General features: G+C 41.0%; 1 protein-coding gene across 4 annotated transcripts; it reads right to left on the bottom strand.

Moving 5' to 3' along the window:
- Positions 1 to 1,726: 1,726 nt before the first annotated feature.
- LOC109176770 lies at positions 1,727 to 11,664 on the bottom strand. 4 transcript variants are annotated; one of them, XM_019326156.1, is made up of 8 exons: positions 10,999 to 11,664; positions 6,970 to 9,849; positions 6,342 to 6,395; positions 3,624 to 3,965; positions 3,472 to 3,487; positions 3,290 to 3,376; positions 3,120 to 3,197; positions 1,727 to 2,197 (listed from the first exon to the last, which is right to left on the bottom strand). In XM_019326156.1, exons 1-4 carry the CDS (start codon positions 11,077 to 11,079, stop codon positions 3,720 to 3,722), a joined length of 3,261 nt encoding a protein of 1,086 aa, XP_019181701.1. In that variant the 5' UTR covers positions 11,080 to 11,664; the 3' UTR covers positions 1,727 to 2,197; positions 3,120 to 3,197; positions 3,290 to 3,376; positions 3,472 to 3,487; positions 3,624 to 3,719. The 4 variants fall into 4 exon arrangements, with proteins under 4 accessions (XP_019181701.1, XP_019181699.1, XP_019181700.1 ...); XM_019326154.1 differs by lacking the exon at positions 3,472 to 3,487 and having other exon boundaries at positions 3,290 to 3,380; XM_019326155.1 differs by lacking the exon at positions 3,472 to 3,487.
- Positions 11,665 to 18,326: the final 6,662 nt, after the last annotated feature.

Raw genomic sequence — 18,326 nt, 5'->3', positions numbered from 1 at the left:
TTGGTCCTATGACTATTATGGTCTTGGTAATTTCAATCAACGACTTTAAAAACTAAAACAATTTAGTATCCTAACTGTGCAATTTTTAACAGATTTGGTCCATCCGGCCAAATTGTCACCGAAATCTTTTAATCCATTTTAATTTGTTTAATTAATAGGTAAATCGGTCATTTCAGGTCACTTCTTCTTCCTTGCACCTGCTGGCCAGAATTGTTCCTCGGTATATCGTGGCTAATGTCGATTAAGCTAAATCTATTTCAACAACGTGTCGGCATTATCGGAAACCTAACGTTTAATTGTTAATGCAACTAGCAAGTGAGACCGAACAGGAAACGTGTGCCCTACCTCTAGCTCGCATCGATGAACGACGATATCATAGAACCTAGCGAACAAAAAACAGCGAATAAACTCGGAGCAGCCATTGTTAACAATGTCTCCGAGTATAATCGCAATGCGATGCTGCAGAATGGAATGAAGCGCGCGGTTTCTCTGCACCAATCATCTGCGAGAAGAGTTGATATTGGTGGCTATTATGACGACGACGGCAGCCACGATATACTGAGGAACAATTCCGGCCAGTAGGTGCAAGGAAAAAAAAAGAAAAAAAAAAAAAAAAAGGAAGCGACCTGAAATGACTAATTTACCCCTAAATTAAACAAATTAAAATGGATTAAAAGATTTCGGCAACAATTGACTGGCAATTTGGCTGGATAGACCAAATCTGTTAAAAATTGCATAGTTATGGTACTAAATTATTAGTTATAAAGTCGTGGATTAAAATTAACAAGACTCTAATAGTCATAGAACCAAAAGTAGTCATGCCCTTGTGACTGTAGATGGGACACACTCTAAAACTTGTACCGAGGCATATTGAGCGAGACAATTCTTCCTTGTTATTCTTTCCATATATACTCCGATAACATATTTACCATCATTATCATATACAAATTTTCTCATTTAATTATATTGAAAGTGGTAATTTCAATCCATTACTCATAGAGTGTGTTATCATTTGACAATTCAAAGTAATTTCCTAATTGTCATTCTTGCATATTACGCGAAAGTTTTGCATAGAAGTAATGTATATATGACAACTCATAGGGAATTTTGAAAAACTTTATAAAATGATCAATTTATCCTTTAATAATTTGAAAATTCAAAATAAATTGTCGATGTTAATAAAATCTATAAGTAATATATTGAAACTGTCACTTTCAACATAATTAAAGAAAAAAATTTTGTATAGAGTAATAATTAATGAACTTGAGTCTACAATTTAAGTTCAACTAATGGACTAAAACCACTATTTAAATATCTTTAACATGAGCAAAATAATAATAAAAAAAATGTAATAAGTTCATAACAAATATAATAAAGAATTGAGGGGAAAAAAAAAAAGGAGGATACATGCATGAGTGATAATCTTTAGAAGAATTCTATAATACTAAAAAACACACCAATAATGAATGCAGTAAATTTTCAGGATTGTAAAAATTTGCATTCTGTTTATAAAAACTAATAATCATACACACTAAGTAGGTAGTAGCTTTCTCAAAAAACAAACCAGAAATGGATTGTAAAAATTTGCATTCTTTTTATAAAAACTAATAATCTACACACTAAGTAGGTAGTAGCTTTCTCAAAAAACAAACCAGAAATTCCTCAATGCACACTTCAAATTTGAAGCACAACTAATCACTGAAAGAATATATATTATGTAATTAAAAAAAAAAAAAAAAGATGTAATAGTAAATAATAACTGTATTTTATAATGCATATTTGATAAACTCCACTGACAAAATACGGGAAGGAAAAAGAGAGCATTATCCTATGCCAAACCAATTTGCATATTTACAAACTCCATCAAAGTATCCATAGGCAGAACTTTTCTGGCCAACTCATAACATGATGGCAAGAAGTGTAACACAGCAGAAAGAATCAAAAAGTTCTAGCAGTTTAGCTGCTTGATCCGATATATCGAGAAGTAGCTGCTTTTTGTCTCGATGCACCTTGGCGAATCTTTGGTAGATAGCACTTTCCGGATCCATGGCTATTGAAGATGAGCAGTAGGGGAAATCTTTCTTCTCAAGCAAGAGTCCCCTACAGCTGGAACAGAACAGCATATTTGGAGCGAAGACCTGCTTCGCCTCAATCCAATGTCAACTTGGGGTGTGCCACATTTATGCTCAACTCTTAGCTGCAAATGACATTAGATGCAGACATTAATATACTATATAATGTTTCTTGATAGTTACAACAGCAACATATCAATTTGGGCACACTATAATATCTTGATCTGATGTGAGCTGATAGTTAGCCCCACAGCACTACAAATTTATGCAAATTGTCTTGCATAATGGAGAGTTTACTTTGAGACCCTCAAAGCTCCCCCACCAATTGCCAACCAAACATCAAACAATAAGTCAGGAATTACATTAGCCAAATAGTCACGCCCCCACGTTTTGTTTTCATTTTACTTTGATTGTCTACCACTGACATTATTTTCTATGATTCTATGAATTATGGAATTACCAAGGAAATACCCATTTTGAGCTTTAAACAACCAGTTTGGCTATTGGGTAATTTGGTAGAAGGCTTGTATGTTGACACACAATTTGTACAAATGTGGACGTGTGTGTGCACCCCTATGTGAGTGTCCATTTAGTAGATATTCTCACTACTTCAGTTAGGTACTAGCTCCACAACCAAATCAGCATTCTTAATAATATCATATTAATGTTGGAATGCATTATGCATCAACCCCTAGGACTGCTTATCCAACTCCATGGCAGTATAATCAGAGGTTTTAAGGAGTCTGAACTCTACTGGAGTATAAAGTCAATTGTCCTCGAAGTAGTAGCTACTTTTTGTTGTTTTTCCTACCATTCCCCGTAAACTTTGAGGCCAGCCACTGTATCTCCCTATTCAATATAGGGGGAGTGCCAGCAAAGTTTATTTTCATTTTTGTTTTTATAAATGTCAAGGTAAATTTCATTTAGAAGAGAAGATTTGGGGGTTTGGGGGGCATCTGGAACTATGGAAGGTGCAAATATGAGATGAATAAATAGGTTCACATAGCTGTTTTGCTGTGCATATAGAAAGAGAGAGGGAGACTCTACCTGAAGTTCAAAAAGCCTTCCAACATGTGGCAAATCAACTGTTGTGAATTCTTTTAAACTCCAGCTGGATAATGGAACCTGAAAACAAAAATGTTTACCACTCTACTTAGTATAATGGTTAGTTTTTATTTATTTATTTTTCATGAAAAGGGGTGAAGGTGTGCAGCAACCTGGTCAAGTGGTTAAGAGTAGAAAAAGCTAATTCCATCCACTGCAACTCATCAGTTTCAAAATCATCAAAGTTTTACCCATTAAATCTGTCTTGTATAATGAATGCATCAAACAGAATGAAACAACATTAAATTTCTATACACATTAAAATGCCAAAAATAGGCTGTAAGCTAACAATAACCTAACTCCTTGGTTGTCTGTGAGCCTCAAGACAATGCAAAATCAAGGAAAAGGTAAATAAACCGATATCAGCTTGCTTTCTTATGCAGCATAATCCTGATCTCAAAACATTAAGAAACCATACAGTAAGTATGAACATGGTCAAATGTTTACCAGCAGTAGAGGATTTATCCAGTAATTTGGAAATCCATAATTGCAGTTGATTATCATCATCCACATTTAGAGTCCGTTAACTGACTATGTCAGGAATCATTCGTCATAATTGTTTTCCTTGGAGACGACCTTTAGTGTTGTACCACTGGTAATCCAGGCAGTGAGTTCAGGCTGGTGTTCAAAAGGCTTTAGAGGATGCAAACTTCCATCCTCCAATTGTACACCATAAACAAAGGGGAGCCTAAGTGACAGGAAACTGTCAGGGGCCAAAACCACCGGACAGCTAAGGCTGAACTGCAATTTTGTTTCACGGTCTGGAACAGATGAGGGAAGGCATGATACCTAGTAAGTGAATAAAACGACTTTTTAGTCAAAGGAGAAGCAGTACATACAACTCCCACAACAACAACAAAAAAGAGCATACCCTATACTAATTGCAAATCAGATATAATGTAAAATACTAGCAGCAGTTAAAACTCAAGAAGTCAAGATGTCTCTTACAACCATTAAAGTACTTAAAAATAGATACAGCATTTTTAGTGGAACTAAGGTCTATAAGACTTCCTGAGTTCCTACAAAAGTCCAAATTCACTGTTTTTAAAAATTGGGCCATGTTAGGTTGAAATCATCAAATAAAAAGAAAAAGAAACAGGATGATATGTCCACTGGCCAACCACAGGATTTGTTGAAATTGAGGGATTGAAAGGCCTGACGGGTGGAGAATAACAACCACCCGTCAGTTAGGCAGAAGCAAAATATGTGAGAAACCAAAGAAAAAGAGAATAGAAAGATATATATATATATATATATATATATATATATATATTAATGAAAGAGTACAATAGATTGTCTCTATACTTCTATCTATATAAGGATCCTATATTTATAGGAACATGGGGACTAACCGACTAAATCAACCCTAATAGGAATAGGAAACTAAGCCCACTCCTACTAGGAGTTTTCTAATATTCAACACTCCCCCCAAGCTGACACATCTAGAAGTTCCTAGCTTGGATTAAAACAAGCACTCTGCCTCACTCAAAATTACAAATGAAGATTAAGTGCAGCTAGAGGATGGATGGCTTCAAAAGAGATGGCATCATGCCTGACCCTTCCTTGGGAATGAAGACGAACACATCAAGAACGGAGTTGAACACGATCCTTGGGAATGAAGATGAACGCACCAAGGACGGAGCTGAACACGATATTGGGAATGAACACACCAAGGACGGAGTTGAACACGATCCTTGGGAATGAAGATGAACGCTCCAAGGATAGAGTTGAACATGAACAGCCTCAAGATAACACAACATAAACACTCTAGGACATGCTAAAAAAGCCTTGATCAAGAGTGGTAGAGGCGAAAGGGAGCAACGAATAGCAAAGGATAAAGTAGAGCCCATAATAATGAAGATAAACCCAAAGCAACGTGATGAAGATAACACATTGATTGGCATCGATGAGAATAAGAGTAAAATAGAACACCGATTGATTGTAGATAGTCACACTCCCCCTTACTTGAAACATGGGAAATAATCAAAGGCCTTTAGGAATAAAATATAGTAGTGCTAAAATTGAACACCCTTGGGATAAACATGGCATACCGGAGATAAAGAAACAAACACGGTTATGCCAAAACACACGGGAAAGAAGTTTGGCAACAAACCCAAAAAACATTCAAATTTTGCCAGAGAAATTCCAAAAAGGGGCAAAACAACAATCTGGAAAATTTGAACCGGAAAAATACATCATCGCCGGCGCGTGAGGAAGCTCGCCGGCACATGAAGGATGCGGCGGCGCGTGATGCCGGAGTTTGTGCAGGATGACGACAATTTTCCAGATAAGGTCGCAAAGAGGAGAGGAATCCAACGGTGTAGGAAGTGAGATCACAAAATCACAGGAGGAGAAGAGATCTAGCTAGAAAACCAAGAAAACATCCAACGACGGTGGCGGCGCGTGCGGCGGCAGCTGGGGATGGGTCTTCAGGCGTAGGCTCGCGATGAGGTTCCGAGAGGTCCAGTGGTGAAAGTTTGGAAGAAAAACCACCAGAGACGTTGGAACAAGGAAGAATAGTCGCGGCGGTGGCGGATGATTGCGGCGACGGTGGTGGAAGAAAGGAATTTTGTTTTAGTGTTTTTTAGGCTCTAATACCATGTTTAAATTGAGGGATTGAAAGGCCAGGCGGGTGGAGAATAACAACCCCGCGCCAGTTAGGCGGTAGCAAAATATGTGAGAAACCAAAGAAAAAGAGAATAGAAAGAATATATATATATATATATATATATATATATATATATATATATATATATTATAATGAAATATTACAATAAATTGTCTCTCTGTGTACTCTATACTTCTATCTATATAAGGATCCTATATTTATAGATGTTCCACTCATTAAAGGTTTAGGTGCTCATAGGACAAACAGACAGGAGTATGCCTATTTTGTTAGACAAAATGGAAGTTTTCAATTATTAGCAACTTCTCAGTCTTTAGTCAGGGAAAGCTGTATCCCCTCCCTATTCAAAGACTAAGCCTTTTCAACTTTCCCTTTTAATCTATGAGTTGCTCCCTCATGATTTTGATGACCAAAGATGCTTTAGTATTTAAATGATAATGTGACTTTATTGCTAGCAAAAAGTGATGAGAAAAATCTTTTCCATTTGAGATTACAATTCAAAGCCCACAGTCTTGTATTAACAACCTGGAAGGAGTTACCTCAAATTGTATAATGGGGCATGCTGCTAAGACAACAGGAAATGGAGGTGTGACCTGCAAATCAAAATGCATACTTAACAGAGCTGCCTGAAAAATAATTAGTTATCATACATGGAAAAGTAGTTAACAGCTGAAAGTCGCAAAATATAAACAAGCAAGAAAAAAGAAAATGGAAACACGAGTGCATGAGGCTCGAAATATGAATGAAATCAGAAAAGATAACCCCAAATGCATAATTTATTGTAAAATGCAAAATTTAATTATCAACACTCATAACCCCAAAATCTTGTAACTAAAGGAGTTTTGAATGAAATCAGAAAAGGGAAGATTACAAGCCATAATATAGGTAAGCAGACAACAGGAATTTCAGAGGCAATTGTTTCTACGGTCAATCAGATTCCTCTTAATGCATCACTTTCTGCAGCCAGATTCCTTTGTCTGAATATTTTAGCATAATTGAGTTAAAAAGTATTTCACTCCCTAGCAGAATCATACAGAGTACTAAATGGATATGCATAATCAGTCCGGGAAAAAAAAAACAGATAAAGAGGGAATACTCTATGACAGATCATATTAGATTAGAACCATTGACAAAATTGACAATAAAAATAAAGGTTATGATGTCTACCACAAAAATCCTCTGAAGCTGTGAAACACTGCCTGCAAATTTATCATCTGTCTCATCCTTCTTATTCTTCAAGTTCATACAGTGTGGGCAGTTCATGTATAGTGGCAAATTTCTATTCAACAAGGGGAAAGTGTAGCCAGTGCCAGCAAGGCTATGAGATTGAAGTCTAGGTTCAAGATCTTTACAAGAAGCAGCATCTATCATCATACTGGGCTGTTCTTTAGGGGGCTTGGAAGGTTGCACTGATCCATCTACATATGCATAGCCATTATCTGTTCTCTCCTTTGACTTCTCCAAGTTTCTAACTCTACTAGATGCAGCAGAAATGTTTCCATTTGATTGACGGCGGCCTTTACCATGACCTCCATTCTTACCCGCTTTGGGATGTTCTGCCAATTTATGATCTTCACGCTCCAAAGCTGTAGTGGAATCTTCAGTGACCAAATAAGGGGAACCAAGTTCATTGAGATGGTCTGAGGAAAATATAAATCGGTGCCCATGAGGACATTCATGCTCAAAACCAATGTAGATGGTTACATGTTTCAAAGAGGTAACTGTTTTGGTTTTTGCACCGCTGTTGATATGCATAGGAAATATATCACTATCTATCTCTGAAAACCGATTGACTTTACTGAAGCCATTAGAAAGAGTAACATTTCCATTCACAGCTTCATCCACAGCAGGAATGGCCCCAACTTTTTCAGATTCTTCAGCATCAATGATTTTACTGACCTTCTCTCTAGCTCCATCTTTATCGCTTTGCTGTTTCATACCCTTCACTATAGATGGCTGAGGTTGTGCTTTTGATTGGAGAGGAGGAAATGCTGAATCTGGATTTGCTGATCCAGCAACCACCTCAGAGAAAGGTTTCCTCATAGTAAAGTTAGATAGTTTTTTACTGAAACTGTTAGTCTTATCTTCACCTCTAATATCTCCTAAAGAGGATTTTATTTGCACCTTCACTTCACTTCGCATTTCTTTATCATGCAATCTTATAACACCAACCTGATCTACCATTGTGTCTGGATTAGAATCATCCTTGGATTCACTATGAAACAGATTGGAAGAGTCTTGCTGAAAATTGCTTGGCAGTGGAGCATTTAACACTTTCTGTTTCTCAAGCAAGATGGACCACTTTGAAAGGAACTTCTCTGTAGCACTAAAGCCACTCTGAATTAAACCTTTAGATGGCTGATAGTACCTGGCATTCCCAACTCGAACTAAACTCCATGAAGACGGCTGAACAGGCCCAATAACACTTCCACGAGGAGGCTGGAGCATGGGGAGTAGCTTATCACAATCCATAGAACAATTGAATGTAACATTAGCTGATTCAAAATCAAAAGGGTCTGATCGCAGCCGTCTCGATCGGCCACAGGCACAAGCATGAAGGAAGACATATCCACTGGAATGCAGAGTGCCAGTTTCATCTTCATGTCTCCTATGCATGCATGGTTTTCCTGTGAGACTGATTGCATCACATAGTTGCCTGCCAGATCTCCAGATGGCTGTGCATTCATCTTCTAACTTTTTCATATACAACAGCACAGCAGGTCCCTTGACCATTGAGTTAAAAGCAGACAGAGCTCTCTCCAAATGGTCATTATGCTGAGAAGTTGGGTAGCATGGAGGCAAGTCATTCAAATAAACCTCCTTAGCTACAGGAAGGGCCTTTTGGCACCATAAAGTGGAAAATCTAGCATTCAGTCCTCTACCACTTGATAAATAAGAAACTGCAGTTTCAAGAGGATCACTAACTTTTGATGCACTGCGTTCAATGGGTGGTGAAACAGAATTCTGCCGACGGGGTTTCCTTTTGCTGATTTCAGTTTTATCTATATATCCATGCTGGGCAGAGAGGATTGCATGTAAAATAAGTTGACTAGAAGAGGACCAGATGTCCAGACTTGGAAGTTCAGGAGTAGTGAATGTTCTTCCAGAAGCAGCCGAGGCAGAGGCAGCAGCAGCAGCTGCAGCTATAGCAACCATACCAACGCCAGTAGCTGAACCACTATTGCTATTGGAAACCATGCCCCCTCTTCCTCTTAATATGTCCAACTGCCTGCAGATGAACTCCTTAACAGAAAGTATGTCTTCTCTGTTTCCACTCTGGCTGTGACATTCAAGCAAAAGAGCATCTGAAGATGCCTTCCCAGATAGAATATCTTCCACAATGCTGGTAGCAAATTCAAGCGACTCACCTTTCTGAATTGAAGATATGTCTACAAGCACAACAGCCTTTGAAGCATCAAGGGAAAACAAAGGAGCTGAATTTGACATAGCACCACTTCTAGCCCTATGACTATTTTCAGACCCTGAAAGTGTTCGGCATTTTTTAATTGAAAAGCGGATCTGTGCCTCAAGGGATGATTGCAATTTCTTTCTAAATCCACCTTCAGTTTCATTTACAGGGCGTGCAAGCACAACTACTGAACCAGGTCCCTTTGTAGGCAAGTTTGGCCTGAGCAAACTACTCAAACTTGATGATTGGTTAAGTGAGGACATCTCTGGTGGCTTCTCAACACTAGAACCAGGAATACTATCTAAGAAATCATCTAGGTAAACAAAAAGTGTTACTGGAGTACATTGTCCGGGTAATAAAGAGGCATATGAACCTAACCCTGGCATCAATGTAATTGCCGAAGTATTACGACTTAAAATGCCTCGGCTGTTGACAGGAGAATTATTGTTAGACAATGATTCTGATATAGAAGTCCGTGACGGAGATGAGAATCGTGAGCCAGATGCTGATGGGGGTACAGTTTGCGATTTCACAAATGGACTCATTGCATTTTTGGCAGCTTGCAGAATGCGAAATTTCTTCAGTGTCGGGGTGTCAAAATGTGATCCTTCTTGAATAAAAATTACTACATGGCAAACCTGCATAACTAATAATAATTGAATCACTCACCAAGGAAAAAAAGGATGCAATAAATGAAGTAACATCTCTAATCCAAAGCCTAAGATTAGGACTCCAGAGGCAAGACCATACAGGTTTCACATCTGAAGTCATAAATTTTTTCTGCCTAAGACAAGATTGATAAGCAAAGAAACCCAAAATCTGTGTGAATAAAATATGCCATAAAAGACAGAAGGTTCATATATTTAATCCTTTCTGATTTGTATACTTCTTTAAATTAAATTCAAATGAAACAACATAACTTCAAAATGCTAATCATAATGAAGCCTTATCGCCTCAGGAGATAGCAAGTATCTCATATTCTCATCTATGAATAGCAATGCATGATTTTGCAATCACAAGAATCAAATGCAGTTTTATTATGTGTATCACCGAAAAATAATACTCCTAAACCAGTTGTCTCATCTATGATTAGCAATGCATGATTTTTGCAATCACAAGAATCAATACCAGTTTTATTGTGTGTACCACTGAAAAATACTAATGTCTAATCATAAACCACATATACACAAACCAATCTGAAATAAGAAATGATAGGTTATATAACAAAGATAAATTATTTTTCCACTCTACAATCAAGGAAGTGGATTAACAAAAACTGAAAATGCCAGTTGTGGGTCAGTTAGTTGCTTATATTCTTCCTTCTTTTTATTCCCAATATGTTCCAAAAATAGTTCCACCACTACATGATCAAACAATAAGGGACACCAAAAGCCATCAGATTAAAGGGAAGCAGTATCTCATTTTGTTAAATTCAAATTGCAGAACCAAGCAATCACAGCGAAGCTAGGTTGATTACAGAAAACATATATTTTCATGGCATAAACAAGAGCTTTCAACCTTAAGCTTATGTCTAAAACCTCTTCTTCTTACCACTCCTCAGTGGCTCAGTTCACAAGACTTATCTCTCCTCATAATCCATAAGGTTATAGCTAAACTTATAGGTCACTTCTAAATTTTTAATCCTTTCTACTACATTGACATCACAATCAAGTATCATTGGAACCACAAATAGAAAGGGTGCAATGTGAATCAAAACAAGATAAACGTTTAAATTTGCAAAGGATAAGCTAAAAAGAAAGTGTAAATGTGATGGAGAAAAAACTGACAGAGAAGATAAAAAGCATAGCTTGAAGATCCCCGAACTCATAGTCCTCCAATATGGAATCAAAACCCATACGAGACTCCATATTCCCCTCCAGCGCGGGGCACTCGATCGATGAGTACTGAATATACAAAATCCCCTTTTCCTCATCATGGTAATAGCTGATATCCCTAAACCTAAACCAACTCTTGATTTCTTCACCAATGTCCAAATTCTCGATGCGAAACGGACTGTCCAAGCCGCCCGAGCCGAAGACATTCGAGTCGATAATTCTGTTGATTAAGCTCGTGACATCAGCATGACGTTTCCCGATGAAGCCGACAACTACGACGCCGTTCAGCGGAGGCGGGTGGGGAGGAGGGGGTGGGAGCGGGGTGGGGCTAGGGGGAGTGGAGGTATGAGCTGGGGTGGGATTGGGGGTCGAATGAGGACTCGCATGGGTTGGGAATTGGGTAGCTTTTGTGAGTCCATTAAAGCCGGGACTCTGTGACTAAGATAGCAATTGGCGTTTTACATGGGGAGTGGGCAGAGGGGGCGGCTGGCGGCGGTGGAGAACGGCGGTTGCTGCGGTGGCTGGCCGGCGGAGTGTGACTGAGTTAAATGTGAATCTTTGCTGTTTGACTCGAGGAAGACGAGACGAAGATGGAAGGCAGTCAGAAATCAGGTAAAATCTTGATGTAGTAATTGGGCTGGGCTTCATCATATTTTTAGAAGTCCACCCCATATTTATGAAGCTTCAAAGCCCAATACCTTTGGATGGGCAAATTATACTGTAGACATGAGTCCAAAACGATGTCGTTTTCAGAAAAAATGCGGCATTCCAGTTAAAAAAAATTATTTTGTCTCGCCGTTAACGGCGGTATTCGTTTGTGCCATTATGAATGTACAGTTATGGAATTATGAACGTACAGTTATGGAGTTATGAATGTACATGGAATTATGAATGTAAGTTATGAAATTATGAACATAGAGCTCTGACATTATGAACTTACAATTATGAACATATAGTGATAAAATTATAAACATAGAGCTCTAAAGTTGTGAACATAAAGCTTCGAAAATTATAAACGTACAGTTATGGAATTATGAATGTACAGTTAGGAAATTATGAATGTACAGTTATAGAATTATGAATGTACAATTATGGAATTATGAATGTACAGTTATGGAATTATGAACACAGAGCTCTGACATTATGAACTTACAATATGAACATATAGTGATAAAATTATGAACATAGAGCTTCAAAAATTATGAATTTACAGTTACAGAATTATGAATGTACAGTTATGGAAGTACGAATGTACAGTTATGGAAGTACGAATGTACAGTTATGGAATTATGAACACAGAGCTCTGACATTATGAAATTACAATTATGAACATATAGTGATAAAATTATGAACATATACTCCTATAACGAAGCGGTCTGAATTAAAAATAAAAAATAAAAAAAAATGAAGTGGAAGATAACGGTGCCACTAACGGCACCGTTACTGTGTCCATATTGCATGGGACACGAGTCCATAGCATAACGATTGCTTTGTATGGGCAAATTATTCTGAAGGCCGACTCGGGTCCAAATACACACTTTATATACTAAATGTTCACAATTTTATATGCAAAATATTCACAATTTACATACTGAATGTTCACAATTTTATATGCAAAATGTTCACAATTTACATACTAAATGTTCACAGTTTGAATTGTGAACATTCAGTATATAAATTGTGTATTTTGACCAGGGTCCACCTTGTGTCCATGGCATAACTGTCTCTTTGGATGGGCGACTTTTACTGTGGATCATGGTTCACGTAGCAAATTACACTTAAGTTTCATTTGACGGCAAATTATTCCGTGGACCCAGATCTACCTTGCGTCCTTGCAAGGTGGATCCGGGTCCAAAAATACACAATTTAGATACTGAATATTTATAATTTACATACTAAATGTTTACAATTTTATATACTAAATGTTCACACTTCAAATTGTGAACATTCAGTATATAAATTGTGTATTTTGAACCTAGGTCCATGGTATAACTGCTGTCATTTGACAATATTGCTCTGTTTCTTTGTTTCAATTTTTTTTTTTGAATGTTTCATTTTTCATACACACTAGTTTCATTATAGCAATATTAAAGTATCATTTTAATTCTACTACAGTTTCATTTTACAATATACATTATTGCATGGGATCTGTTTTTTAGTTTCACTTTCCACACATTAATTTAATTATAGTAATGTTGAAATATTATTTTAATTACATTGCACGTTCATTTGACAATATATGTTATTATATGAGCTTTAAATATTAGTTTCATTTTTCACACACCAGTTTCATTAATGCTAACGTATCATTTTAATTATACTATAGTTTCATTTGACAATATACGTTATTAAATGAGCTATCTTTTTTAGTTTCATTTTTCACACACTAGTTTCATTATAATAATATTAAAGTATTATTTTTATTCTACTACAGTTTTATTTGACGATCATAATCCAACACAGCGATATGTGGATCATAGTCTACTGTATAACAACTACTTGGCTGTTGGACTAACCTTCACTAAGGCCCATCTCAGCAATTATATTGTGGACCGCGGTCCAAAAACGACGCTGTTTCTTTAAGTAAAGAAATGGCGCGTCGTTACAGTTAATGGAGCGCGCATGTTTTGTGTATTAATTACCAACTGAAACTACAATTGATAGTACAAATACCCACGTAATGCGGTCAAAGTACTGAATGAGGACAAATATAATAATAGAAGGGGATTTTATTGATCAAAATGAGTCCTAGTACAATCTAGATGGTTATCACGAGGGCCGACTGACTGCGGTCGGGCAGCTCTGTAAATAATCTATTGATCGTCCAAAAGTCCCCCTCACTGTAGCCGCCGTGGGTACTTATAGCCTTTGGCCGGAGACAAACTTCCGACCTACCGGCATGTAACCCACGTAGCCTCCACGCGTCTTCACCCGGCGAACCCTCTCTGTCAACGCATAGCATTGCCACGTGCCTCTCTTCATCGTCTTTGTCTCTTTACAAAATGAAGGCATGAGGACCAGGAAGAAACATCGATCGGGAAGTCTGGCGGTCGGGTCCGACCGCTCTGGATGAACAACGCCCGACCTAAAGATCCTGCACAAACAACAAGAAAAGCCAAACTCATGTCGGTCGGGATATATCCTACCAAGAGCCCCCTAGCTCGGGGCGTTTTGGACCGCTCGGGAGAAAATGGGACGGGATGATTAGTCCTTGTCCTCCGGGCTTTAATCCCGACCGGCCAGCTGTCGTTCTCCATGCCACGTGTCGGTCCGGAGGCGCCTCGGGGTCTGCAACGTTCAAATCGCGCAAGTGGATGGTTTCCCGCCAAAATTTTTTTATAAATAGGCCTCTCTGAGGTTCATTTTAACTTTTACCACCCCGTGAGAATTGACCGGAGCTTCCCGAGCGATTAGCACAACAGATCAACCGAGCAGCAACCTCTTCCTCCCGATCAGCTTCACTAAATTGGTAAGCCACTTATTTCTTATCTTTCTACTTTAATTTTAACTCTTTCCTTTAATCTTCGCATAACGACCGACCTTGATAACTTACTAACCCCGACCAAAGTAACCGATCCGTTCCGCTGAACCGACCATCTCCTTTGTGAAGGGGATATGTCAGACTCGGATAGCTAGAACGTTTCGGGAGAGGACTACGATGATGCAATCGAAGAAATGAGCGAAGAGATAGAGATCGAGGAGTCTTCGCCCGAATTCGTTGAGGTCGTCCAACGACCGAATAAAATCCCCGATCAACAAAGCTCTTCCAGCTCGGAGAGCTCATCGGGATCGAGCAGCTCAAGCAGCAGAAGCGATAGCAGCAGTGACACCTCAACGAGCGGTCGTGAAACTCCGACCGTGGACGCTCGAGAGACGCCTACGAGAACTATTGGCCTACGAGAACTATTGGGGGCGGATCATGAGGCCCCTGGTCCTTCCCATGATCGGGAAGCAACACCGGACCCGGTCGACGAAGAGCCGACCACAGCCGCAGCCGCCGAGCCAGAGTTCATCTTCCTCAACAGCGAGAGTGTCGACCATCAAGAATGCCTACTGACAACTCGCGAAGCGGCAAAGATCTCTGCAAGGCTAAGCGGTCGGGTGCAATTCGACACCCGTAGGAGTCTATGAGAAATTAAGGAACGGCACCAAGGGAAATGGATCGGGATGCACTACGACTCGTTTCAAGCCCCGATCGCATTCCCGTTTACCGCCCTCCTGACCGCCTTCCTAGGGTATTATCGGGTCCTGCCCGCCCAGATATGCCCGAACGCCCACCGCATCTTGGCATGCTTTCCATAGATCTGCTCCCTACACAACGTCACGTGCTCGATGGAGCTCTTCAACTACATCTACACGATCAAGCCGTTGGCAGCCAAGTACGGAGGTGGATTCTTGGTACTCTAGTCTCGGGACCACCTTTGCTCGATCGATGACCTCCCGGGCAACAACAGGGGGTGGAAGAATAGGATATTCTCCGTCAAGTACGACCCCTGGATCCTCCCGGTCGACCGGACTTGGAGTACACATTATAGAAAGCAAGTGCAACCGGACGAGACTCGGGCACTCCGTGAAGCAACCTTCCTGATCTCATGCGAGTTCTATGAGTACAAGATCTTCCGGACGCGGGAGGCTTTTGACAACGCCCAGTTGCCACCACCTCGATACGACCAGGAGCGGAAGTACAAACCCCGGCCGATGGGTGTATCGGTCGCCGTAGCGGCACCTCAGGCCGAGCCGGCCAACGAAGGTCTAACACTAACCATATTTTCCCGACCATTTCTTGCCGATTGATTGTTTTAACCTTGTGTTTTATGTTTGCAGAGATGAGCTGATTCCCGACTACCAGCGCCCCGCGAGCCCCCCGAGCTAAATTAACGCTCGGAAAGAAGACAGCTGAGGTCGAAGCAGCGGCCGGGCAAAAGGTCACCGATGCTGCCGTCCCGACCGCTCAACCGGTCGGCTCATCCATCGCTCTCCCGAGCGATACCACCACTGACTCGCTGGCCCCCCGAGTTGCCGGGCGAAAGGGAAAAGAACCAGCGTCCGAGAAGGATGTTGAGGAGACGGGGGCTCTTAAGCGCCGTCGCAAGCAAGGCCCTCCGACCGGGGTCGTTCTAAGCGGGGACTCTCCTCACCCGGCTGACCAATCTACAGCCGGTCGGGGAGGACAGAAGCAAGTGGACGCCGGCGCAAATCGCCGAGCGGGGTGCCCAAGACCTGGTCGAGGCTTGTCTCACTATCTTCTTTGTTTTTATTTTCACATCTGTAACCACTCGAGCTAACGGGCTAACTTTGCAGGTTTCACGAGCGATCCAGAGTCTTCAATACCGGGCGTTGCTGGCCAACGAGGCCGAGGCTCTAAAGAAGGTCGCCGAACGGCGCAAGACAGAAAATGCCGAGCTTCAAGAAGAGTTGAAGGCGGCCAAAGAGGCCCAAGCGATCGCGGAAAAAGCTGCCCGGGTCGTGCTGAGGGAAGCCGACGAGCTAAAGACCCGGTTGGGCAACCTTGGAAGTTTGGCAAAATTCTTGTGCCGGGACGAGCCTACGGCCGAGAAGCTATTTCGCGAGCTGATGAAGACCAAGCTCGGGGAGGAGAAGGTATGGTCGTTCGGCCATTGTGCCTATAAGTCCGGCCAACGGGCCATGTGGGAAGAGACCCGCTCCATCATGGAGGAGGTCTTCGAAGGCGATGACCTGAAGGCCGTGCTGACAACTCTCCCGGACGAGGTTCCTGATCCGGGCCTAATGCCTTTCACTGAATCGTCTACCCCGGACGCCCCAACCGAACCCAGCGCCAGCGCCGGTGACAAAGATAAGGACAAGGTCGTGTAGGTTCCCACCAATATTGTAATTTTAATTTTTTTTTGTGAACTTGAACTTAAACCACACGGGAGCCTAGTCCCGCTTGTGCCGGGCAACTTTTCGTTTTGAATGAACGAACCTTTTTGCTTCTTATTTTTCGTCCATTGTGAACGTTTTTAATTTTTGCGATCAATCAATCATCCTTTTTGCGATCAACCTAATAACCCCTCCTTAGCCCCCACTATCGAACACATGAAGAACGAATGAGTGCGAGAGTACTTAAGATAGGTTGATCGGGCTCTGCTCTCCCGGGTGTCCTGTTCTCCCGAGCGATGGCGTGACACGACCGTCCGCTGAAGATAAGCGTGAGGGAGGTAGAATCCATAAGGTTTTTACCCCTATCGGTCGATCCCGAGGGAGAGGTGAACCTATATCAGTTATAACCGAATTTTTTGATCCCGGTATACTCGGGCAAGTTTTCGCGACATTGTGGTCGTTGGGCTTTCGCCTGACTGGATCGTTGATGCCGAATCTTGATCAGAAGAATCACGATCAAAATAACTTGGAATTTAAGCAAACTACTTGCTATTTACATACTTTAACAGTCGGTCGAGCCGCCGTGCACAGATGAGCGAGCAATCATCGATCGACAATACAAACTTTATTCCCGTTCGCAGACGGACACAATCATACATATATTTACATATACAACAAAAGATGAGCTTGCCCACTCGCAAGTGGAGCCCCCACCCCATCCAAAGCTATACAACGACGTCAATGTCGAAATAGGACTAAGTTCTCAGAATTCCAAGTGCCATCAATCACTCTCCCGGTCGTTGTTTCCAATTGGTAAGTGCCTGGGCGAACAACCGCTGTGATTACATATGGTCCCTCTCAATTCTGAGCTAGCTTGCCCCCCTTCCAAGGGTTGACTTGCCTCCCGTCGTCGTAGGACGTAATCCCCAACCTGGAGGTATCTCGGGTAAACTCGTACGTCTTTAGTGCTCTTCACCCTCTTTTGATATTCGGCCATGCGTCTGGCCGCAATTTCCCTCTTCTCTTCCACACCATCTAGATCCACGGCCATAGAATGTTCATTCTATTCTACATTGAACGACCGTTCTCTAGCGGTCGGGATCCATGCCTCAATCGGTAGACGCGCCTCAGCACCATAGACGAGAGCGAACGGTGTTTCCAACGTTGCCTCTCTAGGGGTCGTGCGATATGTCCAAAGCACATACGGGAGCTCCTCGGCCCAACTACGACCAACTGAGTGCAACTTCTTTTTCAACCCTTCCAAGATGGTTCAGTTGGCATTTTCTACTTGGCCGTTTCCTTGCGGGTAAGCTACCGAAGATCGGATCGAAGTCGTCCCGATCGTCACCAAGAAATTCTGAAAATACTGGCTCACAAATTGTCGACCGTTATCACTTATCAAGTGAACGGGAATGCCGAACCGTGAGATAACATTCCGC

Source organism: Ipomoea nil, unplaced genomic scaffold (assembly GCF_001879475.1).
Source record: "Ipomoea nil cultivar Tokyo-kokei standard unplaced genomic scaffold, Asagao_1.1 scaffold0755, whole genome shotgun sequence".
Lineage (NCBI taxonomy): Eukaryota > Viridiplantae > Streptophyta > Magnoliopsida > Solanales > Convolvulaceae > Ipomoea > Ipomoea nil.
This window is presented reverse-complemented; position numbering and strand designations above follow the sequence as displayed.

Coding starts and splice junctions, on each gene's coding strand:
- LOC109176770 (XM_019326156.1), bottom strand. CDS start 11,079: ATGGAGTCTCGTATGGGTTTTGATTCCATATTGGAGGACTATGAGTTC. Junction 9,850..10,998: donor CTATGCTTTTTATCTTCTCT/GTCAGTTTTTTC, acceptor TTAGTTATGCAG/GTTTGCCATGTAGTAATTTT. Junction 3,966..6,341: donor GCCCCATTATACAATTTGAG/GTAACTCCTTCC, acceptor TTCACTTACTAG/GTATCATGCCTTCCCTCATC.